This window comes from Boleophthalmus pectinirostris, unplaced genomic scaffold, assembly GCF_026225935.1.
Source record: "Boleophthalmus pectinirostris isolate CB_2022bp ecotype Guang Dong unplaced genomic scaffold, ASM2622593v1 HiC_scaffold_23, whole genome shotgun sequence".
Lineage (NCBI taxonomy): Eukaryota > Metazoa > Chordata > Actinopteri > Gobiiformes > Gobiidae > Boleophthalmus > Boleophthalmus pectinirostris.
The window spans coordinates 29,261,721-29,284,645 of record NW_026571207.1 but is presented as its reverse complement, the minus strand read 5'-3'; the positions used below and the strand labels follow the sequence as shown (position 1 = coordinate 29,284,645).

General features: G+C 38.3%; 1 protein-coding gene across 1 annotated transcript; it reads left to right on the top strand.

Moving 5' to 3' along the window:
- The first annotated feature begins 6,486 nt into the window (after window positions 1-6,486).
- Window positions 6,487-12,097, top strand: LOC110153783 (type-2 angiotensin II receptor-like). Its single transcript, XM_020917705.2, has 2 exons — window positions 6,487-6,668; window positions 9,189-12,097. Exon 2 carries the CDS (start codon window positions 9,236-9,238, stop codon window positions 10,454-10,456), a length of 1,221 nt encoding a protein of 406 aa, XP_020773364.1. The 5' UTR covers window positions 6,487-6,668; window positions 9,189-9,235; the 3' UTR covers window positions 10,457-12,097.
- The last annotated feature ends 10,828 nt before the right edge of the window (window positions 12,098-22,925 follow it).

Here is a 22,925-nt window from a genome sequence, read left to right as displayed (position 1 = left end):
TTGAAGATGTAGACAGACTAATAATAAAGAACTACTCAGACACGGGTGAATGAAACAAAACACAACTCCAGGCTTGTTTTTGATGAGGTAACAACATTTTGTGTAATATAGAGTTTTTAAGAAGGGGCAAAAACATGGTGGGAAAGTACTCTATATTTTAAAGTATTTATTTATTTGTTTGGATGTAGAGCTCAGCTCCACAGTGGAGCGACAGGAGGACAGAGGACAGGTCTGAGGACAGGGTTGAGGACAGAGGACAGGGCTGAGCGACGTTTTTAAATGGACTAAATATGTTTGAGTGACAGTGGGCGGGGCTGACAGTGTGTGTGTGTGTGTGTGTGTGTGTGTGTGTGTGGTGGGGGGGGGGGGTGCGGGGGCTGACAGTGGGCGGGGCTACCAGAGGTCACACCTGCGTTTGACCCATCCTCAGTGTCTCTGGGTTACACCTGTCAGTGGGACCAGATCCAGATCCTGGTTCTGGTCTTGGTCTAGTCTCGGTCTGCAGGATTTAAGTTTTAAAGTTGCACTGTGTAACTTTCCTGGTGGAGGGTCGGTCACCTGCTCGTCTCCAGGGAGATGTTTGAATTTACTCACGTGTTGTTATTGACCTAAAAACCCACAGATCTGACGTGTACCTGACCCTGTGGTGTCTCCGTGGAGATACATGAGTGTAATGTCCAGGCAATGTCTCTGTGATGGAAACATAAATGTGGACAGATTTCTCTCTGTGTGTCTGGGTGTAAATGATGTGATTTCCACCAGAGTTTCAGTCACACAAACTGATCATGACTGATGACATTAAAACAGTGATGAGTTTATCTTTTACAAACACTTTTTGTCTGTAACTCAAGCTCCTTTATGTTATTCAAATATGTCCTTAATGTTTATTCAATCCATTCATCAGCAGTTATGTCCGGTCAGTTACTCTTACAATTTCTCTTGCTTGGATTAATTTCTTAGTTACTTTCCCATTAATAATATTACTTTGAAATAACAGCTGTCTTGACTACTTTATGCTCTCTACCATAATGCAATGTAAATTGTGCTACAGAAATCCCAGGAATTATTTTTCATATTTTCATCTGTTACTTGTTCCACCCAAAAAAAAACAAAAAACACTGTAAGTTGTACAATGTTGCATAAGAAATAGTTTATTTTCAATCCATTACAAACTAAAGAATGTGAGTCGAAATGACCATCAAAAGTTTTGGCAGAGTAAAAGAGAAATAACTTATGTTCAGATAAATCAAATTAATTGTGCAATACTTTAGACGAAAGTCAATAAATCCTGCCAGCGCATAATTCAGTGTAAATGACAAATATCTTTTCACAACATGTGGTCAGTGTACGTGAGGTTTCAGAGATACGGTGAGAAGCACAGCATGTTTTCTTTTTTTCATTATTTTATTTATTTTATTTCTTTAGGCAAGTCTGGCTCCATAAATATCCGATTTGAGTTGTCATGACGATTAGCCAGCGGATTTTATGTCCAATACTTGTGTGTGGGAGAGGAACAACTGTGCATACCCCACATGCCGCTGCCCGAGGAGAACATTGTATTATTTCCGTTAATTTTAGTGACATTCCTGATTTTTCACATCCTGCTGGAGACACTAACTCACCTTTTAGTTTGCAGGTTTCTAAACATAAGTCCATTTATCATTCACGGAGGTAGAATTTTCACAGCTATTAAACAAATGTCACAGTACGAGAGATGTTCAATGAGATGTGGTCTGCACATACATGTAAACAAAGGGAGGAGGGTCTGATGTGTGTGTGCGTGTGTGCATGTGTGTGTATGTTTGAATAAGATTAAAGAGGCCACATATGGATCTGACAATGCGAAATATGCAACAATGAATCACATGGGAATTCAAGAGAGACTAACATTAAGTATGCATTTAACATGTCCTGTATTTTTCATTGTGAAAAAGCATTTGTGCAAAAAGGGTTTATATTTTGTACTTGATAAGATAGGTTATTTTGTTGTTTATGGGTGAAATTGTGCTACTTAAGAAGTCCAAATTACATTGTTTTCTGATCTATGTTATAATATTGTTTCCTCGTCACAAACAGACATGGAGATGTGTTTTGTTTTATTCACACATGATTAAAGGGACAGTCCAAATTTTGGACATAGGACGTAATTTCCTAGTGAGCCAGAGTGTTGGAGACGTGTGGAGACACTATTTTAAATATTCCATCCAGTCCTTGTATTTGCAGAGGTCACTGGTGCTAGACTAGTGCATGTCAATGGCCATAGTTATCCTGACACTAAAAACAGTCTTACCCACTCCACAAAATACCTGAGGCAAATCTATTATTACACCAGACTGTCGATGTAAATGTCTGTGTTGATAGAATAATGTTTGAAATAAAACTAACCTTGCTTTGCATGAATCGTCACATTTTGAGGGACTAGTTTCTCAGCAGCTGCAGAATTTTACTTTGCTGGTAAGACAGGTGCTAGGTGATATCAGTCCACCGCTGCTGAGCTTTCTATCAGGAAGTACAACTCGCTGCTGCTGCTCAGACAGAAATCCTTCAAATGCAAGGTTGGTTTTACTTCTAAAATTATTCTATCAACACAGACATTCACATCGACAGTCTGGAGTAATAACAGATTTGCTTCGGGTGTTTTAGTGTCAGGGTAACTATGGCCATTGACATGCAGTAGCCTAGCACCAGTGACCTCTGCAAATACAAGGACTGGATGGAATATTTCAAAAAGTGTCTCCACACATCTCCAACACTCTGACGAACAAGGAAATGAGATCCTATATGTCCAAAATTCCGGTCTGTTCCTTTAACAAAAAAAAAAATCAGTTTTTAGGCAGCGGTGTAAAGGCCAATTTACGGTCCAGCGTCAAATCGTGCATCACGACGCAGAGAGTCTGCGATCGACGTGCACCTCCGAAATTTTCTAACTACGCGTCAAAACAACGCAGACAGCAGGGGAAGCGACGCAGACGATAAGAGCTGTGATTGGTCCTCCGTACCACCGCAGTACGGACATTTCCTGTCGGCTTTTCTTTCTTTCAGTATACATTGAGAAATAATGTGTTTAGTGCAGCTTTGCGCACATGTGTTTAAGTTTTACAGAAACGAAACGTAAAACCACATGGCTAACTTGCATAAACAAAGCGCTCATAAAACAGCTCGCTCCTGGTACGCGGTCAGCTTCTGTCAAACTTAAAAAGGACACGACTCAGTGGAATATGAGTGTTCTTCTGTGACAGAGGGATATTGTACTAATGGTGAGTCTGTTCTGTGCTTTTGTCACATTAGAGATGGTTCATGTTAAGCTTTTCAGAGATAATACATCTGTGGGTCATACACACAGACCGTATATATGAATGGACAGATATCGTCGCCCCCTAGCGTTTTGGCAGTAAATTACTTCGTGGTGCACAGACCTCGACGCAGATCCATAAATCAAAAACGACGGCGACAAGGCGACGGCGGCAGTGCGCGTTGAGTCGACGCAGAACTATACTTCACCCTTAACAGAGCCACCTTGTGATGTCATCTGGAGGAAGGAGGAGAAGGAGGAGAAAGTGCTCCACTGTGTTCTAAAACTCCATACACCTTCACTAGAATCATTTGGATGATTTCAGCTCTTGAATTGCCAATCTTTACTGAACAAAAGGTGAAAAGGTAGCTGTTAACTTGAAGACTATCACTTCATTACATCACAACAGAACAGAGCATTTTGAGCTTTGGAGATGTAGACAGACTAATAATAAAGAGCTCAAACATGTGTGAATGAAACAAACCACAACTCCAGGTATGTTTTTGATAAGGTAACAACATTCTAACATGATTATTAAAATCGGGTAGTTTTACAGTGGTTTTGTAACTATTTTAAAAGTATAAGACCATATGGTGATTGTCTACAACATATTGTTATTATGATCACAATATCAAAGTCAGTACAAAGCCTCCTTCGTAAATTGAGTTGGAAACGTTGGCAACACCACTTTTTTACATTCATATATTCCCCTAAACCCCCTGCAGCAGAACTACTTTTAGTATTGCACAGACACATTCTGTTTGAGCCGACTGCACTGATCAAAGCTGCTCTGATGTAATGGTGCTCACACAGCCCTCATTAACCAGCACCAGAGGCTCTTAATGAAAAACCACTCAAGGGGATCTCCGCTTTTCTCTCCTTTCCTCGTCTCCTTCTCATCTTCCTCGTTCACTCCCTGCAGCCTCCTACACCCTAGCTCTTCCTGATTCATCTCATGTTTTAGCAGAGCCTCCCCCGGCCTTCGGAGCTGTGCTGGTGGTGCTTGGGACTTCCGTTGAGACACTATTGTAAATATTTCCCATGGCTTATCTTGACCGCCAAGTGGGAAAGAAGTCTGACACTGACCATGATGTGCTGCCAATTAACGGGCGAGTTTTGGAGGGATCGGCGGTCTCAGGAGGGACAGACAGGGGGCAGTGTGGTGCGGTGTGTCACGTCATTAGGAGCAGGTAGTGAGAGGATGTGAGAGGAGAGGTATTGGAGATTCAGTTATAGCGTTCATGTAGATGGAGGAGAAACACATGGTCCAATTACGTTAAAATGGTTTATATGTAAAAAAAAAAAAAAAGTGGGGGTGCAGGTGAATCAACAAGTGAAGCACTAAACTGTTATCTGTTATCCCAGTTATCCCAGGTAAAATTAATTATGTATTTTGTTCTGAACATTTGAGACACGTGATACAATTTAGCGGCTGTTATTGGACTGTCCCAAGTACAGAGAGGATTGGCTCTATGGCTACGTTCAGACTGCAGGGCTGCTCAATTTATTTTATTTTTTTGTGAAATCCGATTTTTTCGCGAGGTCGTTCACATTTCCAAATAAATGCGACTTGTATGTGATCTCCAGTGTGAACTTTGAACGCCCCAAAAGTGTCTCGCATGCGCATTGGAGGACATAACAACATCACACACAGCGGGTGCACTCAGTGTTTACAGAAGGAGCCTAAACGCTGGACTTGTCTCCCAAAATACGGTCCAGTTCTTCATAAAATGGACAGGTTAGTCTCCTTGTATTTGGCTCTTTATTTTTTGTTGACATTGGAGGCTTGGCCATTTCTTTGAAAATCGTTTCAAAAACCGCCCGGTTCCGAAAAGACCCCTCCAATTTGGCCTGAATACAGAGATCCCCCCAATATTAATTAACTCGCTAACCTCGCTTTCCCTCCATTGACTAGACTCTGAGCCTGACGTATAGGTGGGATGAACGTGACCTGGCCGTTCAGACTGAAGTCGCATGTCAAAAGATTGGATATGTATCGCCATAGGGGACATATGTATTTGCATAGGAGCGAAAAAATCTGATTTGGGTCACTTCAGGCTGCAGTCTGAACGTAGCCTATGGTTAGGTTCCAGAGCCTCCTGGATTTGAACATAATGTAGAAGGGACTGACTGGTCAGGCAAGTAAGCTTCTTCTGTGACCTTTTGATCAGTCTGTCTTGCCCAAAGACACAACAGCAGTGTGTAATGGTGAAAGTGATGTTTGAACTGCCAGTCTTCAATTTGTTGACAAGCGCTTGACCTCAACAGGACAAATCACCCTCTTTTTCTCTTTGGTGGTTTATTTGTATTACCACAACAAAACAACAGCATTCAACCCCAGTAGAGTCTGCTGCAACCACTGTCTGCAGCGGAGTTTTACTACTGTTGCTATTAATTACTTCCACAACATCAGTTCAGATGCCACTATGGTTAATTTGGTTAACAGTTGTGTTTGGGTTAGGCTTTAACCCAAAGAGCCAGTGTGACTATGCACAACGCCACTGTATTCCAAACAGCATGTTTCTAAAGCCAGGGGAAGTGAAAGTTGGAGAAAACCTACACAGACACAAGAACATACACTCCACTCCAGCCAGAAGCAATCGACCCCAAGACCTTCCTGTACATGGCCTGAGGATGGCCTTAAGCAACAGCTATTTAACTTTCATCTGGGCCAAATGAGTAAAATTGAGACATCCATGGGCTTTTCACGACATAAACAACCAATCAATTTATATTATATATATAAAAAAAAGAAAGCCTGGTTAATTAATTGGCAAAATAGTGGTTAGTTCCAAGAAACATGGGTTCAATTTGACATTTCTGCATTTATAACACTTGGGGCCTGTACAAAACAGTACACTTAATTATTCCCATCTGAGTTTAGATTACACACTTCTTGATCAAATTCTGATCAACCAGTGACTCAGTTCTCCAGAATTACCCTGTACTTTTACTTATTAGTCTAACATTACGCCAGTGTAAAATGTAGTAACAGTTTGTGCTCCCCTCGGGTTGCCCCATGTCCACTCTCACACACACACACACACACAAACACACACACGCTGTCCAGTCCAGCCCTGTGTAATAATGAAGGTGTGACGTGTGCATTGCTTCCCTGTTGTGCAATCTCTGTTGGACTCTGGGGAGCTATAAGACCCCCAAACTCATCTGGTTTCTCATAGTCTCCAACATTTCATGCACATACCCTCACCATTTGTGCACAGAAAGAGAGAGAAAGAGAGAGCGATCTAGAGAGAGGGGAGGAGGTATCGTGTGCTCCAGTCTGGGATACCAAACTACTTACAACTTTGGAGAAGGGCAATTGTCAAGATATGGACCATAGCCAAAAGGACTAAGAACTGTCAAACTGCTGCAGGTAAAACTTTTAATACACTTTTTTGGGTTGTTTGTGAGTTAACGCTGGGTTAGATGAAACATGTCTTGACTAATTTAACTTTGTATCTTAACATTTCTGGAGGATAAGGCTTTGAAAACTGATTTATGACATTAAAATTCATTGGGTGCAACTTCTGCTTTTCAGGGTCTCTGTGAAATATGAGGTAATTTAAACTAACTTGACTTTTTGCAGTTGTCCTGATTTGACTTTCTGTGTGTACACCATTTTCTGTTGCTTGTATCTTATGAAGATTGTATTTCTTTGCCTGGAATGTTCCACAGTATGGCATTAAATTGTCTATACTGCATGTATTTTATTGAAGTACCTTGAAAAATATGCATTCTTACTGTGAGTGGGCTAGCCTTTTCACAGATCTGACTCGTAACCTGACCTCACGGCATCACCTCCTTGTCTCCATGGAGATAGATAAATGTAATGCCATATGGTGAACCCTTTACCAGAAAAGTTACTTAGTGAAACTTTTAAGTCTTCAGTGTTGGAAGAAGTACTTAATTTTGTTACTTAAGTAAAAGTACAGATCTCGGAGAAAAAAAAAAACTCAAGTAAAAGTAAATGTATCACTTGAAAAAATCTACTTAAATAAAAGTATTAAAGTACCAGTTAAAAATGTACTTAAAGAGTAAAAAGTAGAAGTATTTTGCGCAGGTTGAGATCTAAAAAAAAGCTTCAAATGCAGTGATTTTGATTTGTGCTGAATTTTGTTCAACAGAAACAATCAATCTTTTTTTTTTTTTCTTTTTCTAGCTGTTTTTATTTTTATATTTGTGTTTGCTTAAACTGTGAACGTGTTAAAAATAAACCCCTCAGCCTTCAGCAGGCCTCAAACTATAATAAAAAAATGCTTTTACTTTTCAGTCCAGTTAAAAATATATAATCTAAAGTACAGTACAGGTACCTAAAATATTTACTTAAGTATAGTAATTTACTGTTTTTGCTTCGTTACATCCCACCACAGTTAATGAAAAATTCAGAGAAACTGAAGTGATGACAGCTGAACAATTATAAACAATTCAATGAGGAACAACGTCATGAAACCAAAGTTGTGCTCCAGGTTTCTTTCAGAAGGTTGTTAAACTGTGGTGGAAAATGAGACAAGGTTTGACCATTTGGCCTAAGGTTAGTCTGGGCCCTGTTTTATTGCTGCACTTCATCTGCTCGTGTTTACTCTTGTGATTAGTCCTCTATTTGTCTGGGATTACTTCATTTAGACATAACCATAACTTGAATCCACATTAGTGCTAACTGCTTTACACTGCGTCATAGACTGTTCTTCATTTATATGTGTAGTCCTTATTTTGTCTGTGTGTTGGATTAGATTATGATATGATAATGATTTGTGTCTAATGTTATTGTACATGTGTTATTTGATACTGCTCCTTTCTAAATTCAATAGAGTCTGAGGTGTATTACTTAATTTAGACTGTCACTACTGAACGCAATGTATTTTTGTACAGTCCAAAACCACATCCAGAGTTGGCTTCAGAAAATTGCTGATTTATCCAACAAAAACATTTAGAAAATCAAACTATAAAAAAGTCAGTCAAACATAAGATGATTACCCAATGTTCAGAGAAGAGATGTCCCAGAAAGATGTCCTAGAGCGCTGAACCTTCCCAACTGGCAAAAAAAAAAAAAAAAAAAACATAAAAAAGCATATAAATCTATTTGAAGGTACATTTAATGGTACAGTATGTAACTTTCTAAAGGTGGCAGGACACTTGTATGATTCCACGGAAATTAAAAGTTAAAACCATGTATACGTCAGAACATCCAGAACTTATTATAGCCAAAGGAACAACATTTCCATGGAATCATGCAGGAAAGCAGCCCAAATGAGTCAGGTCTGTGGGGATGCAAGCCTGCTCAGAGTAAGGATGCGTGTTTTTCAGTGCAATAAATGCAACCAAAATGAATAAAACTGAAATTGATAAATACAAATTAAAAAATATGAACAAATATTATTTTATTTTGGTTTATATTTGGCCAAAAAGTTGCATGCTGTGGCCAACAATCATTACTTGGATGTAGTTTATATCAATGACCTGTCACTCTCACAAGCTTTGTCAAATCAGAGTAATTGTAGGTTACAGTTTTTATTTTCAATTTGACTAAAAGAGACAATTTTAAAGGACTCACAGAAAGCAGTTGGCTGATTTGTTTACTTTTAATTGCTTTAGAGGACAATTATTTATAGAGCATGAAGTCTGAATGAATCCTGACACTTTATACATTGCTTGTCTAATGTAAAGAGACACGGGGAATTTATGGAGATAGACTGACACTACATATAGGAGTGTACGTGCTGTCACCATGTGTTCCAGTACAACCTGAACACTGAATGCTGTAATCTATTTTTCTTCAGATTTGTTATCATTTGTGACAGCTGACAGAACCATGAGACCAAACACTCAAAAGTGGCTGAAGAAGTAGTCTCCTTAAAAGGTAAACTAATTCTAAATGTTTCTTTTTTGTTTGAAGGGCCTGAACTTGGGATCTAGAGACGCACGCTTACAAAATTTGCCGTCATGGAGAACTCAAATTACTTCTTCAACTCTACAGCGTCGCCCAACACGAGCACGGCCTCTCCCACGCCCTCTTGTGGTGAAGAATGGACTCGCATTGACATGTCCACTCTCATCCCGACGATATACAGCATCATTGCCATATTCGGCACGGTTGGCAATGTGTTAGCGATTAGCGTTTTGGCTCATTCAAGTACGTCAAGAAGCGTCGCCAATACTTTCATGGTAAACCTGTGCGTGGCCGATTTGCTGTTCCTCCTAGCGCTACCACTGTGGGCTGCGTACTACTCGCAAAACTACAACTGGACTTTTGGACGCGTGACTTGCAAAATATGCGGCGCGCTTCTCCACTTCAATCTTTACGCATCCATTTTCTTCATCATGTGTATGAGTATGGACAGGTATCTCGCCATCGTTCACCCTTTGAGGTCCCGAAGCGCTCGCGACCCCAAAATCGCGAGGTTCACTTGTATTGTGGTATGGGTCCTGGCTTGCCTTTGCTCCGCTCCGACTCTAGCGCTTCGGGATATCCACGCTATCCCTCAGTTAAACATCGAAGTATGCGGCGTTAAGTACCCCAATGACACCTGGTTCTTTGCCCTCGCCTGGATGAAGGTAATAGTAGGCTTTGTACTCCCTTTGATAGTTATCTGCTGCTGTTACTGCATCATTGGGAGACACTTACTCGCAGATACAGGCCTGGTAAGAATGCAAAGTACAACGCAGTCCGTGAAAAAATGCGTGGAATCCAAAGACCAACACGGTAAATTTGAACGACCTCCGACCCCTTGCCCCCATCCGAGATCTGGCAATAGCAAACCCCTGGAGGGAAGAGGACTACAAAGAGTCTTATGGACAGTAGCTGCAGTCGTCATCGCGTTTTTCCTATGTTGGTTCCCATTTCATTGCGTTACGATGCTAGATGTTGGCAAAGCGTACGGATGGTTGGGAGGGTGCTGGGTGGATTGGACCATTGAAAATTTGATGCCGATTACGCTCTGTTTGGGGTTTTCGAATTCGGCGATAAACCCGCTCTTGTACTGCTTCATCGGACACCATTTCAGAGGGCGGCTGGGTGGGCTTTGTAAGGGTCTGTGTGCCTGTGTGAAAGCTCGCGAAGAGGAGCACAACAGCCAGAAGAGAGGGTCTTTTAGCACCAGACTCAGCTCATTCTCACGGAAACTCAGTGATCTCAAAGACTTGGCCATGGTCGAGAACTCTTAATCCTGAAAAAGATATTAAGTCACTTCAACCTATTTGAATTAAATAGCTTTGACTTCATGTAGGGTAACTTTTCTGGTGTAGGGCCCGTCAAATTCTTTTCTCCATGGAGATGTTATTGCTTTGTGTGGGAAGTTTCACAATATGGCCTTTGTATCTTCATGTAGACCAAACCAGACCAAGTTACAGGTCAGATCTGTGGAGAGGCGACCCCACTCACAATCAAAATTCCTGTTTTTCCAGGTACTGAGCCACCTGTAATTGAATAAATGTAAGGTAGAGCTGTTTAATGTCATACTGTGGAACATTCCAGGCAAAGGAAAGACATATCTATAGAAACAAGCAGGTGACACACCCCCCACCAAAAAGTTACTTAATGCACCTTTAAATGTACACAACAGTCAAAAGTTTGGACTTAGCCTCTCAATGAATGTTTTTTTTTTTGTTTTTGTTTATATGCTTACTACTACTACTACTACTACTACTACTACTACTACTACTACTACTACTACTACTAATATGTTTATTATGTTAATTAACAGATACATAAAGGCATTATTCTACATTATCGAATATAATCTACAACTACTTTCTACATTTGATAAACATACAGAAGACATCAAATATATGAAGTAAATGTAATGTAGGAAATTATGTAGGAAAGAAAAAAAAGTAAAAAAAAAAAAAAAAAAAGAAATAAATAACCAAATCATCAAATTAAACATTACATAACTTTTTTCATTTTTCATTTTTCCAGTTTCATGCATCTTATTTCATATATTTGACGTCTTCTGTATCTGTATGTAGAAAGTAGTAAACATATATATTAAAAAAAAAAAAAAACATTGAATGAGAGGGCGAGTCCAAACTTTTGCTTAGAAGTGTATATAAGGTCTTCCAACTCTTGTACTACTTTTTTTCTGTGCTGTTATTGAAAGAAAGATGAACAAATTGTAGAGGCACCATTGTATAAACGCCATAGATAATCTATTGATCAATCAAAGAGGTTGTGATATTTTTTTACCATTATAATTTACATTTTATACATTGTGTTGGGGTTGATAATGTGATAATGTGAGAAAGTTTGAAATGTTAAACAGCAATAATGTAAATGTACAGTACTTATATATAGTTACATGGTGTTGATCCACTATTTCCAACTTTCCTGGGGATAGTACAAAACAATTTATCACATGACATAATATGAAATGTAGCCAGGACTTGCCACTAGATGGAGTCATGAGCAACTTAAAAGCTCTAATGTGTATATAGCTTTTGTTTTGAAGTTGCAAACTTGTGGCAACTGGGGAATAAAATAAAGATGTATAAGGTAATATATGGAGGTATAAGGTATGATTAATTTACCAAAAAACGCGTATTTCTTCTATCTTTCATTGTAATAATTTGTAAATGTTTTGTATTACTGTGAAATTCTTAAGCCATTGTAATAAAAAAAAAGTGGAAAAAGCATCTGGCATGTTCTTTTCGTTGTGTATACAATCTGTACATTAAAGTTCACCAAGGATCAGTCGCTCACGGGTGGTTGCATCTATAATACATCCAGGTTTAAAATGGCACAGAAGTGACATTTTCAGGGCACCAGCTCATAGTAGAGAATAGATTAATATCGAGACATTACAGAGAGGAGAGGGAGGCCAATCTATGCCAATATAATGGATGTTATTTTAGACACATCAGAGCCACTTAGTAAGTTAAAACAGAGAATCAGGTTTCTAGGTTTATAGTAGGAATCCAGCTTTTACAGTTCTGATATCAATTCCGATACTACAGTTTTAAGTATCATATCCCGATACCTGATACTGACCAATACCAAAGACTGAAAACAGCATATATTTCCTGTAGACAAAAATTTAATAAGATAAAACTGATCCAAATGCATTATGGAGTTGTTATTTATCTCTCAAGTAACCACAGAACAGCTCAATGTAAATACAAATTTAAACATTATGAGACTTTCTGGGCCGGTATATAGTCACTATATAAGTCCAACTGAACGGATATCGACTGAACTGACATCTGGAAGCTGATAACTGATCCAGCACTTTTTTCAGTCTCAGAGCTCATGTCTGATACTAGTATCAGTGCATAGTTTATAATGAATTTCTTTGTATTTTTTGACACAAAGTTCAGCATGTTCTGTGACAGAATAAATAAACAAATGTAGAAAAAATATTTTGGCTATTCATTTTAGGTCATCTGTGTTTTAGCTGTAATAAGAAAATGACAATTTCAGGACACAATACCTGACCAAAATGAATAGGTACAATATTTGTGGATTTTTGGTTTTGAGATTAATTAATTTATTTATTTACTTTCAAAATGAATGAAAGACCCAGTGAATGACCCATTAAACCCCCTCCATCTTATATGACATAATATTCTAAGACATAAACTCAACTCAGAAAATACATACAGTATGATAAAGTGAAGCTCTATTAAAGTCAACAGCCAGGCATTTTACAAGTGATTACAGACTCATTACTCAAGTCCTAATGAGAGACGTGCATTTTAATTGCACTAAATAGCCTGTTATTATGGAGGTTATCAGTGGGTTGCCCCGGTGACCTGCTTCACCCTGTTTTGGATAATGTCCGGCTGTCATTCTGTTCATTCTGTTCAGATACTTCACATTTTTACTCAAACTGAATCTGTCCTCTGTGCATTCCTGTGCCCAGCTGTACCTCCACAGCTGGGACACGCACCAGTCTCACTGACAACAACAAGAATACTCAGTTTCTCAGTACTTTACAAAGATGTATCTATAGACTGGTCTTCGCTCGCTGAGTTCAGATGGGGGTGATTGACAGACATATTAGGCTATCAGAGAAACTTATTCTTCATTCCTATCAAAAGAAAGCTTACAAGTAAAAGGCAAGGCAAGTTTATTTATATAGCACAATTCATACACAAAGTAACTCAAAGTGCTTTACAGAATAAGAAAGACATTTAAATCACAGTACAATCAAATCAACACATAAATACCCACCCATCCATTTAATTCTGCTTATCTTATGGCCAGCAGAGAGACAGGCTATGTTCAGACTGCAGCCTGAAATGACCCAAATCTGATTTTTTGGCCCCTATGTGACCTGTATCTGATCTTTTAATGACAGTCTGAACGACACAGATCCGATTTTTTTCAAATGCAACCCAGGCCACTTGGATATGTGCTCCTGAAACCGATACATATCTGATCTATTGACATGCGACTTCAGTCTGAACGGCCAAAGCGCCTTCATCTGATCTACATGTTATCAACAAGCCACAAAAGTCACTACTCTACGCTGAAGTAGGCGGAAATTGTTAATTAACTCTGTGTCACTGAAGCGAAGCACATCACCACTCACCACTCTTGGCTACGTCTCCGCATCCACACGTTCCTTTCAACGGACGTCGCTGCTACTGCCCCACAAAATGCCACAACCAAAAACCTCGTCCTTCTCCTTCTCAATCTCCTCCTTAAAACAAATAAGTTGTTCATGTTCTGGCTCCGGTACGAGAGGAACTTTAAAATTGCTAGGTGCTCAATGCTCGCGTCCATGTTTGGACAACTTCCATAAACACAGAGCACGCTCGCTGTGGATAACGTCATCGTGTCCTCCAGTGTGCATGCGGGACACTTTCGGGCTGTTTAATGTTCACACTGGAGATCACATACAAGTCGCATTTAATTGGAAATGTGAACGACCTCGCAAAATCGGATTTCACAAAAAAATCGTAATTGAGCATTAAGCCCTGCAGTCTGAACGTAGCCATAATCCCTCCAGTGTGTCCTGGGGCTTCCCTGGAGCTTCCTTCTGGTGGGACATGCCTGGAACACCTCTCGAGGGAGCTGCACAGGAGGTATGGGGATCAAATGCTGCTGGCTCCTCTCTACCTGGAGGAGCAGCGGCTCTACTCCGAGTTCCTCCTGTTTTACTGAGCTCCTTACCCTATCTCTAAGGGAGCACCCAGCCACCTTGTGGAGGAAACTCATTTCATTGGGTCTGGGTAATACATAAATAACCTACTGGCAGAAAGTCTTTGTTTGTCTCACAATGGGGAAATTACAGTTCAAGAAGAGCAGGAGAATAGAAACACACAATAACTATCAAACCATTACTAGAATATTACAACTAGAACCAGAACCAGAACTAGAATATTAGACTTTGAATAGAGTTAAGATATTATATAAAGAAGTGGAAAAAATATATATAATACATTTATGTATGTATTCATTTATTTATTTATTTGACAGGGACAGTGCACAATACATTACACAGACTAAATTTAGCTACAAGATCATATTTATGTTTTGTCGACATTGTTTTGACAGAAGTGAAACATGATCTTTCTTGCTGAGTTTAGTAAGTTTTATATTAAGTCAGTTATTAAGTCAGCTGATCAGTATTTCCCATTTCTCAATATTTTCTAATTTGACCTTTTGCAAGTTTTTATTTTTGTCCCTGGAGACTTGGTTTATTTTGGGATGGCTGAATACATCATGTAGAAAATGTCCCAGAGTGTCCAGATTTTGTGTTTTGTTTTTTGGTAACCATGACAGCGTGGGATCCTGGAATTTGAATGGGAAAGAGGAAAGGTGCCTAATTGTGGAGATGGACTCAAATGTAATTTACACACAAAATATAAATTTTGATTTATACATTTTTTGTTTAAATGCTGCACTATGGTATGTCTCTGGTTGCTTGTTTGCCTCTATGTAGATGTTATTGCTTTGCTCCTACTGTTCCTTCATATGACATTAAAAGTATGATCATAATTTGAAAATAAATACTATAACAAATTGCATTAAAAGAAAGATGCTTCCACCTTGTGATGTCATGCATGTCAAGCAGTAGTTTTCAAGTTAGCAGTTTTACCTTTTGTTCAGTAGAGATTGACAAATCCAGGTCTGAAATTATCCAAATGATTCTCGTGAAGGTGCATGGAGTTTGAAAACACAGTGGAGCAGAGTGTCTTCCGTTTAAAAGAAGAACACAATCTAAATATGCTGGATTTATGTGTTAAACATATGTGAATGAAACAAAACACAACTCCAGGTATGTTTGTGATGAGAAAACATAATATAAATCAGAAAGTAAATTATGGGCCCTTTAAGGTTAAGGTTCACTTTATTGTCCCCATAAATTTATGCTTTGCATTTGAACCATCTTTCAATACTGTGGTCCCATCTCTACATAAATCTTGAGCTAGTCTCTGGTCAGGACTACTTTAACTGCAGAATTTTACCTATTTCGGACATGGTAGATATATTGTAAAAGGACTGTAATTTTAACATTTCATTTTTACCTCAGATCAAAATGGCAGATGACTCAGACCTTCTGATGCTGCGCGTGATTCATGTGACATTCAATAAACAGGGTTTCTTATGCAGCGTTTTACTGTCTTTCTTGGATATTTATTTTGTGTTAAAGCTCTATTTTTATGGGGAAGAAAACGCATTTCTGTTTTCAATTTCACTGTAAGGATTTCAATGGCAAAAGCTTGGACCATCTGTTCAGCATTGGCAGTTATGATTCACTTAGAAATAAGAAAAAAATAAAACCCAGTAGGAAGGCTTCAATTATATAAACTTTCATGAACAGGCTGGCTGAATAAATAAATAAATACATAGGGCAATATAAAAGGCACTAAATTGACTCTTGTGAGCTTTAAGCCATGTTCACAAACATACTTTTCTTTTGTTTACATTCATCCATGTTTAAGAAAACCTTTATTATTAGTCTGAGTAATAAATTTAGTTTTATGTAAATATGGATGAAAGTAAAACAAAAGCACATTTCATCTTTTTGTGGAGCTTATTTTCTATTTGTTAAACAGTCTCTAAAAGAAACATTACTGCTACAATAATATGATTCATGTGTCATTTTAACCAGGGTGCTTTTCTAATCATGTTTTGTTGCAATATCTTATAGCTGGCACTGAAGCGACTACACGATTATTCCTCTGTGGGTGTGTGTCTCTTGGTTGCTTGGCCTCGTAGGTGCATACAAAAATGAATTCCTGTTTTTATTTCCGCCCGAGATCAAAATGGCGGGTGACTCAGTCCCTCTGGTGATCCTGGTGGTGATTCACTTGGCAATGTCCAAAATAGGTCCCTTAGATAATACTTTGTGTAACACTGTCCTTGGCGCGTTCAGTTCGTGTTATCCCGTTTTCCGCCACTAGATGGTTGCTGTGGGGCTGCGGATTCGCTCGGTCAGACTGTGGCTTTACCCAGAGTCCCCGCGCTCATGATGTTTGCGCGCGCGGGGAGAGAGCGCCGAGAGCGGGTAGAGGGAGCAGAGAGGACCGCTGACACAGACGGATGGCCCTGGTGGTGGTTGGAAGGATTTCTGGAAGTCATCAGACAGATTGTGTAAAATATCGGTTTGAATCATGCACTTATGTTAAAATTGCGGTTTGACTGCAGCCCACGTGTAACTTTAAACTTAGCATGCATTTTGCTAACTCTATATACGAATATATAATTGTTAATTTTTATTATTAACCCAATTTAATTTTGCATGCATTGAAATCCGATTTTTTTTAAAAGTCCACATTACTCTATTTTTTTATGATAGCTTATAATGTTCTTTCCTCATCAAAAACATACCTAAAGAATTGTTTTGTTACATTCACACCGTATTTATGAGTGGACATAGCTAACGCGCTAGCCGCCACGCGCCAAACAGGAAGTGCTCCAGGAGGCTCTTCCGGCTCTTTCTGATCCTGGCTCCAATAGATGCATCAAGAATCTCGAAAAAGTGAGCATCAAACTGCCATGTTTGTTTTCCCAGTTGGATGCGTCTATTGACAAAGCCAGTCTTTTCTAGTCTTTTGAACCATATCACTTTTGTTTCTGGTTCTCATATTGTTATATTTTAGTATGGAATTGAAAAATAGTGAAAGGTGAAGGCGATGGGCAGTATTGATCCACCGGAAGGACGAAAAAGGAAACCTTTGACTGCCTAAATCATCCCGAGTTTGCAGCGAACATTTTGTATGTGGAGCGTCATCAAAGCAAAATCTTGATCCCTTACTCTGCCTTGGTTATGAATTAAAAAGTCAACCCCAAAGCGAAAGGCACCAACTGTTCGCCCAGAAACACCTTCCACTGCAAAGAGACGTGATGTTGCTGTAAAACCACAAGAACAAGAAAGTGTGAGCTCAGTCTGTTTGTCTTCTGCACCTCTCACTTAACAAACGTGATTTTGATTTGTCGGCGCTCCACATACAAAATGTTCACTGCAAACTCGGGATGATTTAGACAGTCAAAGGTTTCCTTTTTCGTCCTTCCCATGGATCAATCCTGCCCATCGCCTTCGCCTGTCACTATTTTTTAATTCTGTTGGGAAGGGAAACAGTTTGAACAGAGGTTTGCAGTCACACAGATCTGATTCCCTTTTGCATTTATGGAGTTCGCAAACAAATTTCTCGAAGCCGATTTCCACTGTTAGGATCCAACAACCACACAATTACGATGTCCAAATTCCAAAACTAAAATATGACAATATCAGAACCAGAAACAAAAGCGATATGTTTCAAAAGACTAGAAAAGACTGGCTTTGTCAATAGACGAATCCCACTGGGAAAACAAACATGGCGGTTTGCTCACTTTTTCAGAAAATCCTTCCCAGTATGCATTGCGCAGTGACCGGAAGTCCGAAATTCTTGATGCATCTATTGACTTACATTGGGATCTTGTGGCCCCTTTCTCTGTAACTGCAGCCGTGAGCCTCGTCATTTTGGTCTTAAAATGTTCATATGAACCTGTTCTACATGATCCAGATTTTTTTTTTTTTTCGCTATTTTGTCCATCAAAAAAATCCTATCCATAATATAGAGTCTGTCTCCAGATTTGCTCCTGTAACCCTTTTTAAACTCCATGCACCTTCACGAGAATCATTTGGATGATTTCATTCCTGGAATTGCTCTCTATTGAACAAAAAGGTAACTGTTAACTTGAAAACTACCACTACATGACATCACAAGGTGGAACAGAGCATTTTGAGCTTTAGAGATGTAGACAGACTAATAATAAAGAGTTACTCAAACAAGTGTGAATGAAACAAAACACAACTCTGTAGAGACAGTTACAGCTCATTTTCACAATTTCTGACACATCATTTCTAGGCTTAGTGGATGACATTGGACCCTAAAGACTCATCCAGTATCTGCCTTAATTTGTTGTTCAAAAAAGATATTTCATAATTTTATTCAGCCAAAATTTGAGTTAGTCCAAATGATAGACCCACGAGGAAGGCTATTTGGTGTAAATTCAGCTGGCTCTGGCCTCACTGGAAGCGCCAAAAAGGGAAAGATAACTGAGTCTGGGTGTATTACATCTACCAAGTTTAAGAAATATTGTGATTTACTTGTACTTCTTTACATTATATTATCCCGACCATAGACCAGGGGTGGGCAAACTAAGGCCCAGGGACCATATGCGGCTTTTTAATAGTTTTAATCCGGCCCGCTGAACTTGAATAATGATAATAATAATTGTCATTTTCAGTGTTTTAAAAGTCATTTTAATAAATAATACCGTGGGACTTGTATGACGGATATTTTGTTGTAATGCTTTGTAATGATTTTCAATTATGGGATATTTCAATGTGTTTTGTACATATCCCATGTTATTTTTTTCTCTTACAAAGTGGATTACCAAAAAACTCCATCTATCTGCTCCTGGTCCGGCCCTTCTGTCAAATTTTAGAACCCTTTGTGGCGCACGAGTCAAAAAGTTTGCCCACCTCTGACATAGACTGTATATATATGTGTTCATGGGGGAAAGTAAAAAAAACACACTTCAGAACATTCTCCACGGAGATATGTTTTAGCTTTTAACCATGACATAATGTTGTTACTAGGGGTGGGCATGATTTGTCGATTAATTGATAATTGATCATTAAGAATTTCATCGATTACGTTAGTTTTAATCGACAAACCGAATGTAGGTTGCTGTGCGTAGCGTAGAATGACCAAACAGGGTCAGTACATGTAGCTCTCTGCACTCAGAAGGAGCGAGACACAAACGGTCAGTCTGCAACGTGCCGAAGAGCAAATGCGTATTTAACGATGACTTGTACAAGAAATTCCACTCTTTCCGTTGCGTTTGGGACAAGTGGGAGGCCATGTGCACAGTGTACAAAGCAGCACATATGTTTCGGTGTCCAGTGGGAAAAAGCTTTGCCAGGTGAGAGTAGCGCAATGTCGATGACGAGCCCTCACCTCCCACCTCCTGTACGGTGTCCTTGTGTCCGACAAACGCAAATATGGTCACACTAACCTGTATTCCACTGAGTCGTGTCGCATCAGCGCTCAAGAGCTGTTTTTTTTCCCTTCATTTAGTTTATGCAAATTAGCCATGCGGTTTTAAGTTTCGTTTCTGTGAGACTTGCACGTTAAACACATTATAATGTCAAACGGGCTGATGTGGCTCTAGAGTGGTTACGGTTTATATGTCGTAAAGTTGAATTTATTTATGCAGATTAGTAGTGCAGATAGTAATAATAATGATGATAAATTTTAATATAAAAAAACGTTAATGATTATGATTATTATTAATGATATTATTGATAATCAATCGTTAATTCTCCCGACGATCGATTAAGAAAATTTTAACTAATGCCCATCCCTAGTTGTTAACTCATCAAAAAATACCAGGAGTTGTGTTTTGTTTCATTCACACACGTTTGCGTAATCCTTTATTATTAGTCTGTCTACATCTCCAAAGCTCAAAATGCTCTGTTCCACCTTGTGATGTCATGAAGCTGTAGTTTTCAAGTTATGAAAGCATCCAAATGATTCCAGTGAAGGTGTGTGGAGTGTAATAACATCGTGGAGCACTTCCTGTATTACCACATGACAGCATGACATCACCATGTGGAATAAAGTGTTGTGGGTTTTTGTGTTAAACATGCGTAAACGAAACAAAACACAACTCCAAGTGTGTTTGTGATGAGGGAACAGCATTAAAAAACAGGTCAGAAATTACCGTAATATGAGCCCTTTAAATTATATATGTGAGCTTATATCACAGCAATATGCATACAATCTGTTTACTCAGTTTTATATCATCCCCAAACTTTTTTTTTTTTTTCACATTTTTGACAGCAGCATTTTGAGCTCAGCGTGATCTGACATTAAAACAGTGAATCTGGCGTTTCTCTCTCGACAGCTGATGGGCCTGCACCAGACGCTGTACCATCCGCTCCCGTACAACTGCTACAACTGCAGAGGATTTGAATGAGCACTCCTCTAATTTGACACCGAGCGACTGGGCGACTGATGGCACAGACTGTGAGGAGTTGGTGGTGACTGGGTTGGCTTCATTAGCTACATCCCATCGAGCAGGTGTAAAGACTTTAGAGTTTTTTTATTACAGTTTTCTGACAGAAGCAGAGGAACATGTGTTTTGATGAGAAGATACTGTAACACTGAGGGTCAGGAGATTATCTCAGTGCAGTGATGAAGCATGTAACCCAATCATAACCCCAGAACTATTTATTTATACTTTAACTTTAACTATTTATTTATACTAGACTAATATTCAATTTTCTCATCTACACTGCAAAAACTGGAGGGTTAAAATTTCAGGGTAAAATATTTCAGATTTAACACAAAAAAGTGTTATTTTAACTATTTGAAAGTTAAATGGGAGTTCAAGTTGGGGTTATTTATCAGATTATTTATTATTATTTATTAATGTTATAATATTTGGTTGAAGTTTATTCAAGTTCCCCTAGTGTTAATTCAAGTTCCCTTAGTGTTAATTTGGCACCTCCCATGCACCACTTCAAACTTCCGTGATAGAAGACCAGTTTGAACCAGTTTTGTACATAATTTAATTTTAAATTAACTAAAATAAAGTGTAAAAATAAAACACCTCTGTGTTTTGTTTAGCTAAATCAGGATAACCCTACAAAGTGTTATCCATTTACTCTCAAAACATTAATATAATTCTTGATTTCAGGATTAAACAGGAACTTTGGTCCAGTGTTATTTAATTTAAAGTTTTACTTAATTTCCAAAAATGTTAAATTAACTCATATTTATAAAACAGATTTGACTCATATAAACCCTGAAAATAAAATTGATCCTGTGTGAGACAATTTTAATACTCCACTTTTTGCTGTGTATTTTATAATGTTGTTTTCTCAGCAGAAATATATTTGTTGTGTTTTGTTTCTTTCACACATGTTTAACACATAAACTCAGCATATTTAGGTGGAGCTCTTCTCTCAAACAGAAACACTGTTCTACTTTGTGCTTTCATGTGGTAAGTGCTCCACTGCATTTTTAAACTCATTATTATTTCATTATTATGTTTATTTATTTCGGACAGTAATACATAGAACATAAATTAAAAAAAACAAAACAAAAACGAAATAATAAAAAAAAAACAAGAACGTAAATACATAGATATAACACAAAAAGTAACTATTTCTATTCTATAATAACAGGCAAAATAAATGTTACGCAGAATTTTCCTTGTGTCCGAAAAAGGAGTGGGAGGAAGTAAATACTTATTTAACCCCACCCCTTTTTTCTACAGTCCCAAATTAACGAAGAACAAATACAGACTTCTCATTTCCTGTACATTATAAGCAATAATTGCACAGTACCTCCACTGCATTACAATCTAACAGACAACAACAAATATATGTATATTATGTACACAGATATAGTACACATCATATACACAGATATAATATATACATACCTACATACACATCACATACCCATGCATACCTATATATATATATACATATATACACCCATATACATACACATACATATACATACATATACATGCACACATATACCCTAAGCACTCATTTCTTCCGCACAGTATTTTGAAATAATTAATTTTTTAATTGCCCTTTTGAATACATGTATATTCGAACAAAGTTTTAATTCTATTTTCAAGTTGTTCCATAATTTCACACCACAAACAGAGACACAAAAACTTTTTCTTGTCGTTCGAGCACGAGGCAATTTAAAATTCAAAACGCCTCTTAAGTTATAGTTTGTTTCCCTTTCACAAAAAAGTAGTTGAAGATTTTTTGGTAAGTGCTTATTTTTAGCTTTATACATGACTTGTGCAGTTTGGTACAGAATCAAATCATTCAGTTTGAGTAATTTGGCATGAATAAACAGTGGATTAGTGTGGTCATGAAATTTGACATTATAAATAATCCTTTTTGCTTTTTTTTGAAGTTTTATCAATGGTTCTATTGCAGTTTTATAGTTATTGCCCCAAATTTCTGCACAGTATGTTAAATATGGTAAAACCAGTGAACAATAAAGTGTGTGTAGTGCTCTGTGATCTAAGACATACTTTGCTTTGTTTAATACTGCAATACTTTTTGATATTTTATTATGTATATATTGGATGTGGGCTTTCCAGTTAATCTTCTCATCAATTATGACCCCTAAAAAATTTATTCTCCTTGACCTGCTCTAT

Bases quoted from the DNA above. Each gene is read 5' to 3' on its own strand.
- LOC110153783 (XM_020917705.2), top strand. From the start codon at position 9,236: ATGGAGAACTCAAATTACTTCTTCAACTCTACAGCGTCGCCCAACACG.